This window comes from Podarcis erhardii (genome assembly GCF_964252035.2).
Source record: "Podarcis erhardii genome assembly, chromosome: 2".
NCBI classification, from domain to species: Eukaryota; Metazoa; Chordata; class Lepidosauria; order Squamata; family Lacertidae; genus Podarcis; species Podarcis erhardii.
This window is the reverse complement of record NC_138498.1, coordinates 62,039,610-62,055,068: the sequence shown is the minus strand read 5'-3', so window position 1 is coordinate 62,055,068 and position 15,459 is coordinate 62,039,610. Positions and strand designations below refer to the sequence as shown.

Genomic DNA, 15,459 nt, shown 5'->3' with positions numbered 1-15,459 from the left:
GAAAATAAATACTAATATGGGTAGCTTCACCTAACTAAGATTTAATGAATGGTTACATTCATTAGATGATAAGGTGCTGCTACATGACATACCTGCTGAATACGCAAGAGAGTCAAGGGGGGGGGGAATTACAGCAAGCCACGGATCCAGAAGCAAAATGTGACCCCATAAGGGTAGGCAACTTCTCAGACCCAGGAACTACTTACCCACAATGGCTCTGTCTTGCCAGGATTCAAGCTCAGCTTATTTTACCTTAGCCATTTCACCACTGTGGTACAATATTTCATAGTTTAACTTGTTCAGTTTGGTTGCCCTTTCCTGGACCTTTTCCAGCTCTACAATAACCTTTTTGAGGTGCAGCAACCATATACGGCATTCCAAGTGCAGTTGTATCAGAGATTTGTGTAACAAGGGTTATGATATTGGCAGTTTTATTTCAATTCCCATTCCTAATTAGCCCCAACATGAAATTTGCCTTTTTCACAGCTGCTGCTTGCTGAGTTAACATTTTCAACAAGCTATCCTCTGTGACCCCCAAGATCCCTTTCCTGGCCATTCACGCCGCTTCAAACCCCATTAATTCAGTATGAGCAAGGCACTTCTGCCTGCTGCCATGCACGGAGACAGAGAAGCGAGAGTTATATTTATTGAATTTGCATCACACCATACTGCAATGGGCTCCAGGCTGCTTACATTTTAGAAGTGCCTCCTGTTTCGTGTGATTCCCCAGTGCCCCCTTTTAATCTTCTTTAGCCTTAGGATACATTTCTACAATACAGATATATATGCAAACATTGCAAACACTCAAAATCCCAGGCAACACCCGTTCCCAGATTACCCTATGCATGAGAGCCCCTTTTCGCCAGCAGAAAACTTTGTCCTCATGGAGCTCAAAATTTACTCATTTTATCCTCAGGCTCTAAAATAGAAATCAATTATCACATTAATGAAAGAACGAAAAATCTCCTGATACCCTCTAGTGGCTGCAAACAAAAAATAATAGGGAAAAAATCAGAATAATCAGCCATCTCTGGAAGATTATCCTAAGGAGAAGGTGGTTAAAGGTCTGGAGATGATTTAAAATCATCAAAAGAATTCAGATACCAAACTAACCTTCCCACTCCCATGCAATTGCCTAGTAACCACAGCCGAAAGAGCATGTCACAAAAATGACATTTCCTGATGAATTTTGCCATCTGAGTGACTTGTTTCACAGCAACCAATGATACAGAAATAGGTCAGCGATAAAGAATTGGGTAGTGAAGATATTATTTTCTCAAAGACAAGAGCATGCGAAGGAAATATTATTTTAGGCAAAAAAATATTCTGTACTGTAACTCTATCATATTTTGCTTTGCTGTTGATTCCCCCCAACTTAATCATAAATTTTGTTTCATGCAAGACAACACCATGGGCAATTGCATTTGCCAAACTGTAGGAACTCTTGGGAGTCAAAGGCGTAAACTTAATACATATTACATGGAAAGGCGTCCTTGTCTGATTTTATTTTCTCCAGATTCTTGTTGCATACAGCAATATCCTAGCTGTTAATATCCTAGGGAGCACCAATTGGAATAAATTGCCTCGTGTGCAATTGCTGTAGGCAAAGTGGGACTGTTCATCATTCAGTGATTTGATTTGTAGAAAGCTTTGCATTCTGTTAAGCCCAACACATCTGCCACTACCCACCCACTGACATCTAAAGCTCAGTCCCACATGCACTGTCCATTTGTGTGTGTGTGTGTGTGTGAGTGTGTGTGTGTGTGTGTGTGTGTGTGTGTGTGTGTTTATAGGTATATGTCCACATGCTTTTGAATGTTGTTGATGATAGAAATGTATGCTATTGATCATAGAACAACACTCTACAGTTACTGTGATATTATATATCTTATTATATATATTAAAGCACACCAGAAGCTAGTTTATGTCATGTCAGGTCTTTGTTTTTCAGCCTTGTTTCAGTGAACAGAAAAAAACTAGCAATCTTGAGGCCTATGTCAAATGGTTCAATAGACTCTGCTATCTTGTAGCAACAGAAATCTGCATGGTAAGTTGAATACCATTTGTCTGATTGTGGAACTTCGAGACTATTTACTCACAAAAGTGGAGGATAAATATTTTTTGGACTAATCATAGAATGTACTTTGGGTTTTTACACTTTTTACACTTTTCACAGAAACACTGCGGTATATAAATGGTGAAATAGGCTATTGATGCAGTGATAGAGCAGTAATTTTGCTGTAGAATTTTAGACAGTTGTGTCTCATAAGTGGACTGTGTATGAACAGTTTTCCTCTTGCCCTGCTCCTCTCCCAGGGAAAACCCAAACTTTAGTATTAAATTGGAGCAAACATCAATCTGGAGAAAACCTGAATTGCTCTTTGCTCCAATTGAACGCTGTTGGTTGGCATCTGTCTGTATCCAACTAACATGTCCCATCAGCACAAAGATTCACACTTGCGCAACAGAGATCCCCCTTTCCTCCTCCTGCACTCTCCAAATCTTCTCCAGGTGGGGTGGGGAAAACCCTTAGAACAGATTTAGGAGGTTCATGAGGGGAGGGGGTGAAGTTCCATTGTGCAAGCAGAGATCTTGCAATGATGGTGCACATTCGTTGGATACCACCCTTTGAATGCAATAGACTTGTACAGTAAATAATGGAAATAACTTATTATTGTGTTTTCTTCCCATCATGATCTTAAGGAAAACCAAGCAGAAGTATGGGGTGCTATCGTTATAGTATCACCCTGTACCATTTGGTTGTTGAACTAACCCAGGCTACACACTCCCCATGCATATAAAGCATTTGTCTTCACCCAAGGAATCATGGGAACTGTAGCTTGTTAAGAGTGCTGGGAACTGTTGCTCTGTGAGAGGTAAACCACAGTCCCCAGTATACCTTGGCAGAAGTCATGTGCTTTAAATGTGTGGTGTGTGTGCAGTCTTATCTGAGAATGTTTGGGATAACTATTCTCTTTCCAAGACCTATCTGCCTCAGCTCTAGTCCACTCACTGGTGCTATGTGGCCCTTGACCATTTCCCCCAGAGAAAATATGGCCTTTGACTTAGAGGTTGCCCACTCTACTTCTAGAACATACGGAAGTGCCCATTGTTTGTGACAGAATACTGGGTAGATTGATGTTAGGTAATTTTCACTATATCCGTTTCCAGCTAAATCTCTTTCACGATTCAATCCTTCTGACTTTAACTTCCTTTGTTATCACGAGAAACACTTGTAATATGATGAACAATGTATAAAATTTGAAATTATTGTGAATTGAAGATATTAAGGACGAGCATTTACAAATGTAAAACGAAAGACCCAAGAAGGGAAGGGAAGGAAAGTCAGGGGATTTTGAAAATCCCACTTTGGGGAGTTGTGATGTGATATTTTTCTGTTATTGTAAAAATTAATAGAAAATAGTATAAAAGAGAGAGATAGGAACAGGCCCAGATTAAAGCAACTGGAGGTCTTGGGAGGCCCTGGGCTAGGAGGACCTAGGAGGCCCAAACTTAATAGCATTTGATCATGAGAAGCAAAACATTGTTACTAAGCAATTGGGCCTGAATAGTAAAATCTGTTTTTTGTATTTTTTGTTTTGTTTCATTTTATTAAAAGCAAGAAGCTGAGGGCCCCCTTAGATTACGAGGCCCTGGGCTGTATCCCATGCAGCCCGTATGTAAATCCGGCACTGGATGGGAGTATTGTGAGATCATAGGCGCCGACTCCATGGGGCCTGAGGGGGCCCGAGCCCCCTCAAAAATTCGTTTGGGGGGGCTCTGCCCCCCCAATAATTTAAGAAAATTATTAGTTATATTATGCTTTGTAAAATCACAAAATTATGTTGGTATTTTTTATTTTCCTTGTTTGACGATAGTTACCTTTTAAAATACATTCAGTAATGAGTTAAAACAAAGCCACTCCCGATCTAGAGAGGGGGTGGGGTTGCGGGCTCTCGACCCATCAACAATCTCGTGGGGCTGGCGTCAGCCCCGCGAGAAGCGGGGATTCCCCCTAGCTCATTAATATTCACCGCCCACGGCGGCAGCCAATCGGCTGCCGCAAAGGGCGGGCCCTCACAGGTTCACTTAAGGTCGGGGCAGCCTGGGGCTCGCCCCTTTCGTTCCCCCAGCAGCAGCGGTTTGGAGGTCTTGGGCCCCCCCAATATTTTTTATAAGTCGGTATGGGCCCCCCCCCAATATTTTTTATAAGTCGCCGCCCGTGTGAGATACAAGAAACACAAAAGAAAATTCTCCAGAAATCTACTAATTTCAAGATTAATGTCTTTTCTCTCCTCTTAAGACCAAGTCCAGAAAAAATTGCACTGATTGGCGCCAAGCCCAGAAAAAGTTACAGTAATTGACATTTTATTGATAGCTAGTTGGACAGACTATCAGTGGAATTAATAGTCTTTAGAGTACAGGTTTATGTGTCAATGTTGGGTCATTGCTTGAAGACATTTTTAAAGGTATATTAGACTTTGGTCACTCTCCCTGGTAGGAGCTTTGATTTTGCAAGTTGCCAGCAATGAGTGTCATTAATCAAACAGCTTGAATGGGATTTTGTAGCTGTTTTGAAATCAATTGAACTGTAGAATAGGGCATCTCTGTCTGGCACAGAGTTCTGACATCTCCCAGGGTTTTTTTACACTTGTCTTCCATAGCTGTTTTATCTGTCTGTTTATTTGCAGCCTGCAAAAAAGAAGCAGAGAGCACAAGTCATTGAGTTTTTCATTGATGTTGCTCGTGAGTGCTTTAACATCGGGAATTTTAACTCACTGATGGCAATCATATGTAAGTGTGTTATTGTCATTTCTGAATGATATTAGGGATATGTAAAGTAGATTCCCTTTCCTAATTGTTGTAACCTGCCCTGGGACCTTAGGGTGAAGAGTGGACAAGAAATTGTAATAATAGTAACAATAACAATAACAATAACCGTAACAGCAACAACAATAGCAGCAACCACAACAATAACGTCCTCCTCTGTTCTTTTTCCTCTTATTTTCCTCCAGCCGGTATGAACATGAGTCCAGTCTCCAGGTTAAAGAAGACATGGTCAAAAGTGAAAACAGCCAAATTTTTTATCCTTGAGGTAAAATGTTCAGAATTACGTATTTGCTATTCATGCATTTATTTAAACTGGATATTGCTAGGCAAGGGCCAAATGATATGATGGGCTTTGCATATCACATTAAATTAAAGATGGAAAAGAAGTAAAAAGCAGAAATATCAGGAATAAAGTCCAGACCACAAATGGGTGCAAATGTATTCTTTTCTAGTCTTGTCTATTTAGCGCAGGCCATGGTTAAGAGCTATACTGAGTTCTGGTGTTATCTTGACTTAACTAGCAACCCTCATGTTAGGATTGACGGGCATTATAACCAGAGAATATATCAAACAGCTACCAAGTTATGGGCAATCAGTGCCTGAAATCTGTCAGCAGGGAAAGTTGCACATCAGACTATCCTGTGGTAATTTGGGAAATGTCTGTATTTGCTTGGAATCAATTGTGAGGCTCACTGCTGAGGTTCCTATGATAATGTAAGTTAGGCAAGCCATTTCCTCTTTAGGGTACTTTCAGAAGATCATTTTAAGGAGCAACCCTCAGGTATACCTGTGCTTCTTAATTCAGTTAACAAGTTCTACATACTATACAACTGTTGTTACCGCTTCAGTCAGTCCTTCTTGGCACACACCTTTGCTTGTCTTGGTACAAGTGGGCTCTCTTGGAAAACCGAGTGGACTGCCAGTTTGTCCAGCATACAAAGTTGAAGTAGGCCTGTCTCTTTGTAGATGTATATGCATGTTCACACACACATGCATAAGTGTTTGATGTAATTACGTGGTTGCACCACTGTACAATCCTGACATCGCTCTGCACTCCGGAAACAGATTAATCGAGGAGTGGCAGTTGCCGTTTAATATTCTGCCATTAGGGTGAACCATGTGTGCTCTGTGTGTTTGTCTGTGCCTAACAACAACAAAATAAGTAGTGGCCACTAACAACAACAACAAAAATCATCATATGGAAACATCTTTAGAAGTATTCTTAGAGGACTGAAGGATTTTTATCATGACAAAAATGTTACGGACTGGTCACTCTTAAGAAACTAGATGAAAATAAATGACTAGAAATTGACCTGAAAAGGTGTTGGGTAGTTTTGTCTCCAGTTCACCTGTATTGCTTACCACATCACCTTTGCACTGCAAAGGCAATTCAAAATATCTTTTGATCTTCCAATGTTTTCTTCCTAGCATCAAATGGACCCTACAGGTAATTTTTATAACTACAGAACTGCATTGCGGGGAGCTGCACATCGGTCCCTAACAGCACACAGCAACAGGGAAAAGGTATTATTACTATCATCATCTTATTTTTCCGCCAAGAAGCTCAGCACAATACAGTGGACTCTCGGGTTGCGAACGTGATCTGTGCAGGATGCACGTTCACAACCTGCAGTGGCACACCTGCGCACACGCGGGTTGCAATTTGGCGCTTCTGCACATGTGTGAGCCCGGAAGTAACCCGTTCTGGTACTTCTGGGTTTCAGTGGGTCCGTAACCCGAAAAAACACAACCTGAAGGTATGACTGTAAACATGCTTCTACACCAATATTATCCTTACAACAACAAAGGTAGGTTAGGCTTGTGGGAATGTTCAGGGATGCAGGAGAGGATATATTGTGAGATTATATCCTTATCCAACTTGTGCTAACAAGTTCCCAAAATATCAGCAGAGTTAATAGACATTCCCCTTTTTAAGTTCGCAACGGTAATGTGTGCTCAGGTTCGCTAGAACCTCTATAATTATTACTCTGGTAATTTCCCCTTTGTTCCCTCTTAAAATACAAGACACGACACAGTCTTTATAAAAGTATAAAAGAGTTTACTCACGTTCTGTTCACAATAGGATCCCAGAAGGCAGACAGGCTTAAAAAGGTAAAATACATTTAGAATCTATCTTATAGGAAGATAGTCCCTTTGTCCTCTCTTGCCTGGGAGCCAAGAGGGCATCTCAGCAGATGTTGCTGCTTCCAAAGATGAAGATGAGAGAGGCAAGAGAGTAAGAGAGAGATGGCTGTCCTGCACTGTGCTTTTATCATTACCTGCACAGGTGAGGCCACACCCACCTCTGGTCACATGCGGAGGAAGTCTGTCCCAGGAAGTTTACCTGCTGGCTGGACAGACATCCCTCCCCATGTCTTAACATGTACACTCTAGGAATGTTGTAATTGACTGCTCCTGTGTTTTACATCCCACAAGGCTGAGAGATAATTGACTGGACAAAGTCACACAATGAGGTCCATGACCAAGCAGCGACTCAGCCTGTGTCTCCTTCACCTGCTCCAGATCACCGTGCTGCACTGGAACTGTTTCTTTTCACAGCCCATACTGGCTGGTTTTATAGTTGTTCATCTTTTCAGCATCCCTGCATGGGAGGCAAAATACTGTGATATTCTAAAGGTTGCATCCAACTGTTGCTCAGCTGTCAGGAGCAGGGAGGGAAGAAATACTCAGTGATTCCTCATTCCCCCCCCCCCACTGGAGGGTTCCCCAGCCCTCTGGAGCAGAGGCAAGACAATGTGGTGCAGGTCCTTTGAAATGAAGATTCTTCAATTATATAGGCTCCCTGATTGCCTCAGCTGCAAGTAGCGAGGTGGGGAAGAGCCCACACCACTGGGGAATCTTTTACCCTAGTCTGAACAAATAGATCCATAGGGAGATGATAAGAGGTATAATAAGGAAGGATATATATAATAAGGAAATGAATATGAGACAGCCACATTCATGCTTGAATGAGAAGCTGATACTTTTAAGATGCTTATGCAGTCTGTCTCTAAGGTATAGCCATGCAAGCCTGTTTCTCTATTACTTATCTCATTTCCTGTGGAAGTCATTCATGCTGGTTACATGGGAAAGTTTCTCTTTAAAACGAAGGGCAGCAGAAGGTTAATAGTCAGATGGAAATGCAAGGGATAAAGACTACATCCTCCTTTAACTGAATGCATAATGTGATAGTTGCCAAGAAGGTGTTTATGCATCAAATCCAGCACCTCATCATGGTTTGGTGTTTTCAAATCCCACAGCCACCATAGCTATAATTCTGCTCTCCAAGCCTTAATGTCATTTCTTCATTTTTTTTAAAAAAAATGTAATATTTTTACTCACCCTGGGTCAAATGAAATGAAATGTGATTGCTATTAATTTAAAGATAAATATTGTCCACTGCTGGTTGTATAGCCAAGCCCTCCCTCCTTCTTTTGAACTACTGGTATATAATATAATATGACACTTTGGGCTTAGTTTTCTTAATGCTTGAATAGAAATGGGGGGGAAAGACAGAGGTTAAATTAATTAAATCAGGTAGTGATTGAATATATTTTTTGAAAGTTAAAAAACACAGCTTTGAGTTGTGAGTTGCTGTGGAAAGTGTGCATACCCACATGCATACAGAGGATTCGTTATTTGAATGGAAGTGTATATTACATCATGGAGTGGATTTTTTTCCAGGCAAGTGCAGGAGATGAATATCTTAAGACCTTAATTGACTATCTGATTTGACTTGCAAATTCTCAGCACGTTGAAGCAGACACAGTGACTGCTGCTCACAGTAGACTACACATTCAATGTGTCATGCATTCCAATGGACTATTATCAGAAAGTAACTGTGTGGAGAATTTAATTTAGGGCTATGCAGAAGAATAGGATCTGAACAGGGAAGCCAAAATGACATTCTTACATTATGTATTGATGCTTTCTACTTTGGAAAGCTGGGGTACATTCCACGACTCTCTGTGTTTGATTTTTTAAAATTTGTTTATAGTTAAGTCATTCATTTTCTATTTACATAATTTATATCCTGCCCCTTCAATATGTATTTACACTTCCAAGACACTCAAGGAAAAGGAAAAGTACAAAAAAGTATACAGTAATGTGATGGGATAGTGAGCTGCTTGTGCGTAAAAGCTTGATCCCTCTGGGGTTTGGCTGGTCATCCAAACCGATGCACTAACGGAGCCCCCAAAGCATGACTCCGTCAGTCGCTGGTAGAATCTGACAGTGGGCGTCTACGGAATTTACGCCAACATAAAAGCTCTTTGACAGACATGCGCTTTCGAGACTCTCTGCGTGACAGTTTCCGGCGAAGGGTGGGCGTTCCCAACGGGGGTCCTGTTACCTCTCCACTACTCTCACTGGAAGCATCCCAGAGCCTCCCCTCCGCTGTGACTCCTGCACTCCCCCTGCTGGTTCCCTCTTCTACTGCAGATTCTCTCCTATTCTCCTGTAGCCTGTCCACCACCTGTCTCTCCGATGGCAGTTCCCTGACATCCACCTCCCCCCCAGGGCCCCCTTCACCCCCTCCCGCCTCCTCTCCCACTGGCGGTGAGGGCGGAAAGCCCCTGAAGGAACTCTCCTCGTCGTCCGAGGATTCTAACACTTCCAGCCACGGCGTACCGTCTCTCTCCCCGTCTTCCTCTTCTTCGTCGGAGTCGGCTTCTTCACCCACCCCTGACTCTGGGAACCCTTCAAACTCTCCTTCCTCATCGGTGGTCCCAAAGTGTTCCCTTCTAAATCGAGCCACGGGTTGCGGTTTTCTTGGGAAACGCTGATGAAATGTTTCTATTAAAACCTCGTCATTGACTACCTCTGCTGGTACCCAAGTGTTTTCTGACTCTGCTTCCCCCTCCCATTCTACCAGATATTCCACCTGATTCCCCTTCCACCTGGAATCAATGATTCCTGCCACGTTCATGTCGCGCTCTCTCTCTTCTATCACGGGCGTTTGGGTGGCCTCTCTCTCACGCTCCCCCCACTCGCGTCCCTCTCGGTACGGCGACAGTAATGACCTGTGAAATACTGGGTGTAATTTCATGTGACTGGGCAGCCTGAGTTTGAATGCCACTGGGTTGACCTGCTGTATGACCTCAAAGGGTCCCAATCTTTTGGGCCTCAATTTCTTACTCCCGCCCTTGAACGGTAGCCCTTGGGTGGACAACCACACCCGGTCCCCCACCCTTATAGTTTCACCTTCCCTCCTATTTCTGTCTGCTTGCTTCTTATATTCTTCCTTGGCTTTCTCTAAGTTAAGTTGAAGCTGACGGTGGATCGCCTCCATCTCTTCAAAAAAATATTCCGCCGCCGGCACGCTCCACCTCTCCCCTCCCTCTCCTGGGAATGCCCGGGGGTGACACCCATAATTTGCCAGGAAGGGACTCATCCCTGTGGACACGTTCTCCGCGTTGTTGTAGGCAAATTCTGCTAGAGGTAACTTATCCACCCAATCATTTTCTCTGTCTTTTACATAACACCTCAGGTATTGTTGTAAAACCCCATTTGCCCTTTCCGCTTGCCCATTGGTTTCTGGGTGCCGGGCAGTTGAGAAATTGAGTTCTACGTGCAGTAAGCTCATAAGTTTCCTCCAGAACCTGGAAGTAAATTGTTTCCCTCTGTCGCTGACCACCCTCAAGGGGGCGCCATGCAACTTGAAAATATGTTCTACAAACAACTTGGCGGTTTCCTCCGCTGTGACTGCATGTGAACAAGCTATAAAATGACACATCTTGGTTAATTGATCTACCACCACCATGACAGCTGTTTTGCCTTTGGATTTTGGCAGGTCCGTCATAAAATCTATGGATACTGCCTCCCATGGCCTTTCGGGCGTGGGTAAGGGTTGTAATAGCCCCGCTGGCGCCACCCTCTCTCCTTTCGCTCGCTGGCACCTGTCGCAACCCCTGACATATTCCCGTACGTCCTCCCTCACCTTGGGCCACCAAAACTCCCTGGTAACCAACCACATGGTTTTGTGCTGTCCAAAATGTCCCGCTGTGGGGCTGTCATGCAACTGCTTGAGTACTCTGCCCCTCAGTTCCCCGTCGGGTATGTACAGTGCCCCTTTGTAATACAACGCCCCGTTCTTTTCTTCGAACCCCCCTGTGTTCTCCTCTGTCCTCCGGAGCTCTCTGAGTTTCTCTTGGGCGTATTCATCGTTCTCCGTACCCTCTATCAGTTCCCTCTGCCCCACCAATGCCGCCCCACACACCCAGCGGTCTTCAGGGATTACATGCCTTGCCTCAGGCGCTCCCTCCCCCTCTAAGTACTCAGGTTTCCTGGAAAGAGCGTCCGCCCTCACGTTCTCGGAGCCGGGCACGTAACGAATCTCAAAGTGGAATTTGGAGAACTCCTGGGCCCATCTCACTTGTCTCTGGTTCAGCACTCGGGCTGTTCTCCAGTATTCCAGATTTTTGTGGTCAGTTCGGACTTGAACCTTGTGCTGCGCCCCAATCAGCAAGTGCCGCCATTTCCGGAATGCTTCATGAATGGCGAGCAGTTCTCGGTCGTACACTGTGTAGTTCCTCTCTGATTTGTTCAACTTCCGCGAGAAGAATGCACACGGTCTCCATTCAGACGTATCTTTTCCCGGCTGGAGAAGAACGGCCCCCACCGCTCGGTCTGACGCGTCAGTCTCCACTCTCATTGGTTGTTGTAGATCCACGTGCAAGAGTTGCTCTTCCGACGCAAACGCCTGCTTTAAGCGTTCGAACGCTTGTTGCGCTTCTCCCGTCCAAACAAATTTCTTTTTGCTACTAAGACAATCCGTGATGGGCGCTGTTAAATGGGCAAAGTTTTTGATGAACTTCCTATAGAAGTTTCCGAAGCCCAGGAACCTTTGCACGTCCTTCTTGGTCTTCGGTGTTTTCCATTCCAGTACCGCTTGAACCTTGCTGGGATCCATGGCCAATCCCTTGTCAGACAACCGGTACCCCAGGAATTCCACCTCCTTGGTATGAAACTGACACTTCTCCAGTTTCACCCACAGCCGGTTTTCTCGCAGCTTGCTCAGTACCTCTCTTACATCTCGCACATGCTGCTCCTCATTGTCTGAGTACACCAGAACGTCATCTAAGAACGCTACGCAGTTCTTGTAGAGCAGTGGCCCCAGGACGTGATTCATGAATGATTGAAAACAGGCGGAGCCCCCTTGTAATCCGAAAGGCATAACGGTGTACTCAAAGGCCCCCAAGGGGGTGAACATAGTGGTCTTCCACTCATCCCCCTTTCTCACACGTATCAAGTTATATGCCCCCCTAAGGTCCAGCTTGGTAAAAATTTTCCCTTTTCTCACCCGTGTTAGAATGTCATCAATTCTGGGCATAGGGAAAGTCACTGGTTCTGACACTGCATTTAGGGCCCTGAAATCACATACAAGCCTGGGCTTGCCCGTGTTTTTTTTGTCCACAAAGAACACTGGGCTGCCCCCCACCGCTCGTGACTCTCTGATGAAACCTCGCTTGAGATTCTTGTCAATGAACTCCCTTAACTCCTGCATCTCACTGTCTGACATTGCATACAGCTTGCCCACTGGCAATTGTGCTCCTGGGAGTAAGGTAATTTGACAATCAAAGGGTCTGTGCGGGGGCAGTTTATCTGCTTCCTTTTCGCTGAATACGTCAAGCAAGTCAGCGTATTGTGGTGGCACCCTCCCTTTGTCCATCACTTCCATCCCTGCTAGAGTGCCCCTGGCGCCTGCCTGAGCCTCTCCCTCCTTGCAGTGTTCTAGGCAATGTGCTGATCCAAAGGAAACCACTCTCTGATGCCAGCCTACTAGCGGATCGTGTAGCGCCAGCCAGCTCATACCCAAGATAATAGGAGCTCCTCCCAAGGTGGCTACGTTAAACGCTATCAGTTCGGTGTGTCGTGCCACCCTCATTATCATTGGTACAGTCTGTTGGCTCACTTCTCCTCCCAACAGCTCCCTCCCATCAATCGTGGTAACCTGCAAAGGCTTACTCAATGGGATAGTCTGTATTTGGTGTGCAGCTGCAAACTCTTTGCTCATGAAATTACATGAGCTACCTGAATCCAATAGCGCCTTTATCTTCAGTGGGTGTCCGTTTGCCAGTTCCAGCAACACCTCTATCACAAGCGCTGGTCTTGGAGGTTCCGGCGTGGGCACATTCATTACTCCCTCGCCTGGCTGCTGTGCCCTGATGTTGGCAACCAGGCGTTGGCTTTTACTGGCTCCGTGATTTCTTCTTCCTCCTTCCCCCCAACAGTTCCCGCCATCCCTTGCCATTCCTTCCTTTGCGGACAGACTCTGGCAAAGTGACCTGGCTGTTGGCAGAGATAGCATCTCTTGCCGCTCTTTCCCTCCTTCTTCCGCCCTTCACTGGTGTTTGAAACTGCGCGCGCGCGCGCTGTTCCAAGTTCCATCGGCTCTGCTGGCGGGAAAGGCTGCTCCGGAATCTCTGGAATGCGGAAGTCCTTCCAACGTTCCCCCTTTCCTTCCCGCTTTTCCATAGCTCTAGCTTCCTGGCGTGCTCCAATGGACAGCGCTGATTTAGTCAGCTGATCCATAGACTCCGCCCTAGGCGCCCGGGAAAGTTCATCTTTCACTGCCGGAGAGAGACCTTCTTCAAACAGCATTTGAATAGGTTCACTAGCAAGGTCCCACCCAAGTCTATGAATCAGCATGGTGAACTCAGTCCAGTACTCACGTACAGATCGGCTCCCCTGTTTACACGCCATTAACTGCCTGCGCACCACTCCCTGCTCGATCTCGCTGGAAAACATCAAGTCCATGGCGCGGAAAAACTTCATTGTGTCCTTTAAGATTTCATTATTGGCTGCCATCAGGGGCCGAACCCAGTCCCTCGCCCCTCCCTCTAGATGGCCAATCACGTACGCCACTCTAGAGTTCTCGTCGGGGAAGTCATCAAACAGTAGATTGAGAGCATATTGCATCTCTGTCCTAAAGGCTTGATAGTTCCGGGGATCCCCCCCAAATTTCTGCACCAGTCCAGGCACCCGTCTGGCAAGTGGGGTGGTCTTCCCCTTATCTGCATCTTGAGCCCTCCTCTCCTCGAGCCTCGCCGTTTGCAGTGCCAGCTGGACCTCCAACGCCCTGTACCTTTGTTCCAGGCTTGGATCTGCGCCAGCTCCCGCTCCTGCTCCTCCGGTTCCGGATGGTTCGCTCATGATGCCTTCTGCTTGCACAAGCTGCTTTCAAAGACTGTCAGATTGCTGTGATGGGATAGTGAGCTGCTTGTGCGTAAAAGCTTGATCCCTCTGGGGTTTGGCTGGTCATCCAAACCGATGCACTAACGGAGCCCCCAAAGCATGACTCCGTCAGTCGCTGGTAGAATCTGACAGTGGGCGTCTACGGAATTTACGCCAACATAAAAGCTCTTTGACAGACATGCGCTTTCGAGACTCTCTGCGTGACAGTTTCCGGCGAAGGGTGGGCGTTCCCAACGGGGGTCCTGTTACCTCTCCACTACTCTCACTGGAAGCATCCCAGAGCCTCCCCTCCGCTGTGACTCCTGCACTCCCCCTGCTGGTTCCCTCTTCTACTGCAGATTCTCTCCTATTCTCCTGTAGCCTGTCCACCACCTGTCTCTCCGATGGCAGTTCCCTGACAAGTAATAGTAAAAAAGAAGAGAATGACGTGAAATTTAGAAATAGTGGGGCCCTCTTTGTATGACAGACAGAGTGGGAGTGAGTGGGGAATTCTAATTGTTGCCCTTAGTGTTGGTTTTTTTAAAAATCATGGGATTGTTAATTTGTTCATGTGATTTATTGGACTTGTTTTTATGGATTCCATGATTTCCATATACTATTTTTTACATATATTATCTTTATTACTATTTATAATAATATTCCCCACCACACCCCAGGATTGAAATATTCACTGAAGAGCAGGTTTGAACTTAGAAAGGTAATAATAATAATAATAATAATAATAATAATTTATTATTTGTACCCCGCCCATCTGGCTGGGTCTCCCCAGCCACTCTGGGCGGCTTCCATAAAAACCAGAAATACACTAAAATATCACAGATTAAAAACTTCCCTGAACAGGGCTGCCTTAAGATGTCTTCTGAATGTCAGGTAGTTATTTATCGCTTTGACATCTGATGGGAGGGCGTTCCACAAGGCGGGTGCCACTACCGAGAAGGCCCTCTGCCTGGTTCCCTGTAGCTTTGCTTCTCGTAATGAGGGAACTTAGAAATAATAAAGAAAACTACAATATAATAAATAGGGTTGGGGAGCAGTCTTTACCTCTATGCACACCTCTCAGCTCAGTAGGGCTTTTTTTTTTTTTTTTACTGCCTTGCCAAAGTTGGCAGCTGGGCCAAAAGGTGTGCGGGGGGCGGGGTGTCAGTACCAACCTGCACCTCCCATGCCTTCATGTGATGGCTGCGGTTCTGGCTCAGGATCCAGCAGATCCCAGGACAGCTCAGCCCCACCCACTGGAAGGCTCTATTTTGATCGGTGAAAGAAGCTGTGCACCAGCTCAGTAATGCTGGCATCACTCTGCAGTTGGGATCTGGCTCCCTCGGCCTGAAGCAAGATGAGTGCCGCATCCCATAGTTGCCTTTGACTGGACTTGACTGTCCAGGGGTCCTTTACCTTTACTTTTTTTACCTAATGAAGGCACCAGGCAGGCCCCCT

At 45.4% G+C, this 15,459-nt stretch overlaps 1 protein-coding gene across 3 annotated transcripts in view; it reads left to right on the top strand.

Annotated features, from left to right (window-relative positions):
• The window catches only part of RASGEF1C (RasGEF domain family member 1C), a 93,153-nt gene that overhangs the window by 66,068 nt on the left and 11,626 nt on the right, over positions 1-15,459 (top strand). For 2 of the 3 annotated variants that reach the window (XM_081851458.1, XM_081851459.1), the window contains exons 7-10: positions 1,937-2,047; positions 4,692-4,794; positions 5,016-5,095; positions 6,259-6,354. In XM_081851458.1, coding sequence (XP_081707584.1) covers positions 1,937-2,047; positions 4,692-4,794; positions 5,016-5,095; positions 6,259-6,354 — 390 coding nt within the window. The remainder of the gene's footprint in view (positions 1-1,936; positions 2,048-4,691; positions 4,795-5,015; positions 5,096-6,258; positions 6,355-15,459) is intronic. The other variant, XM_081851460.1, reaches the window with a different exon arrangement.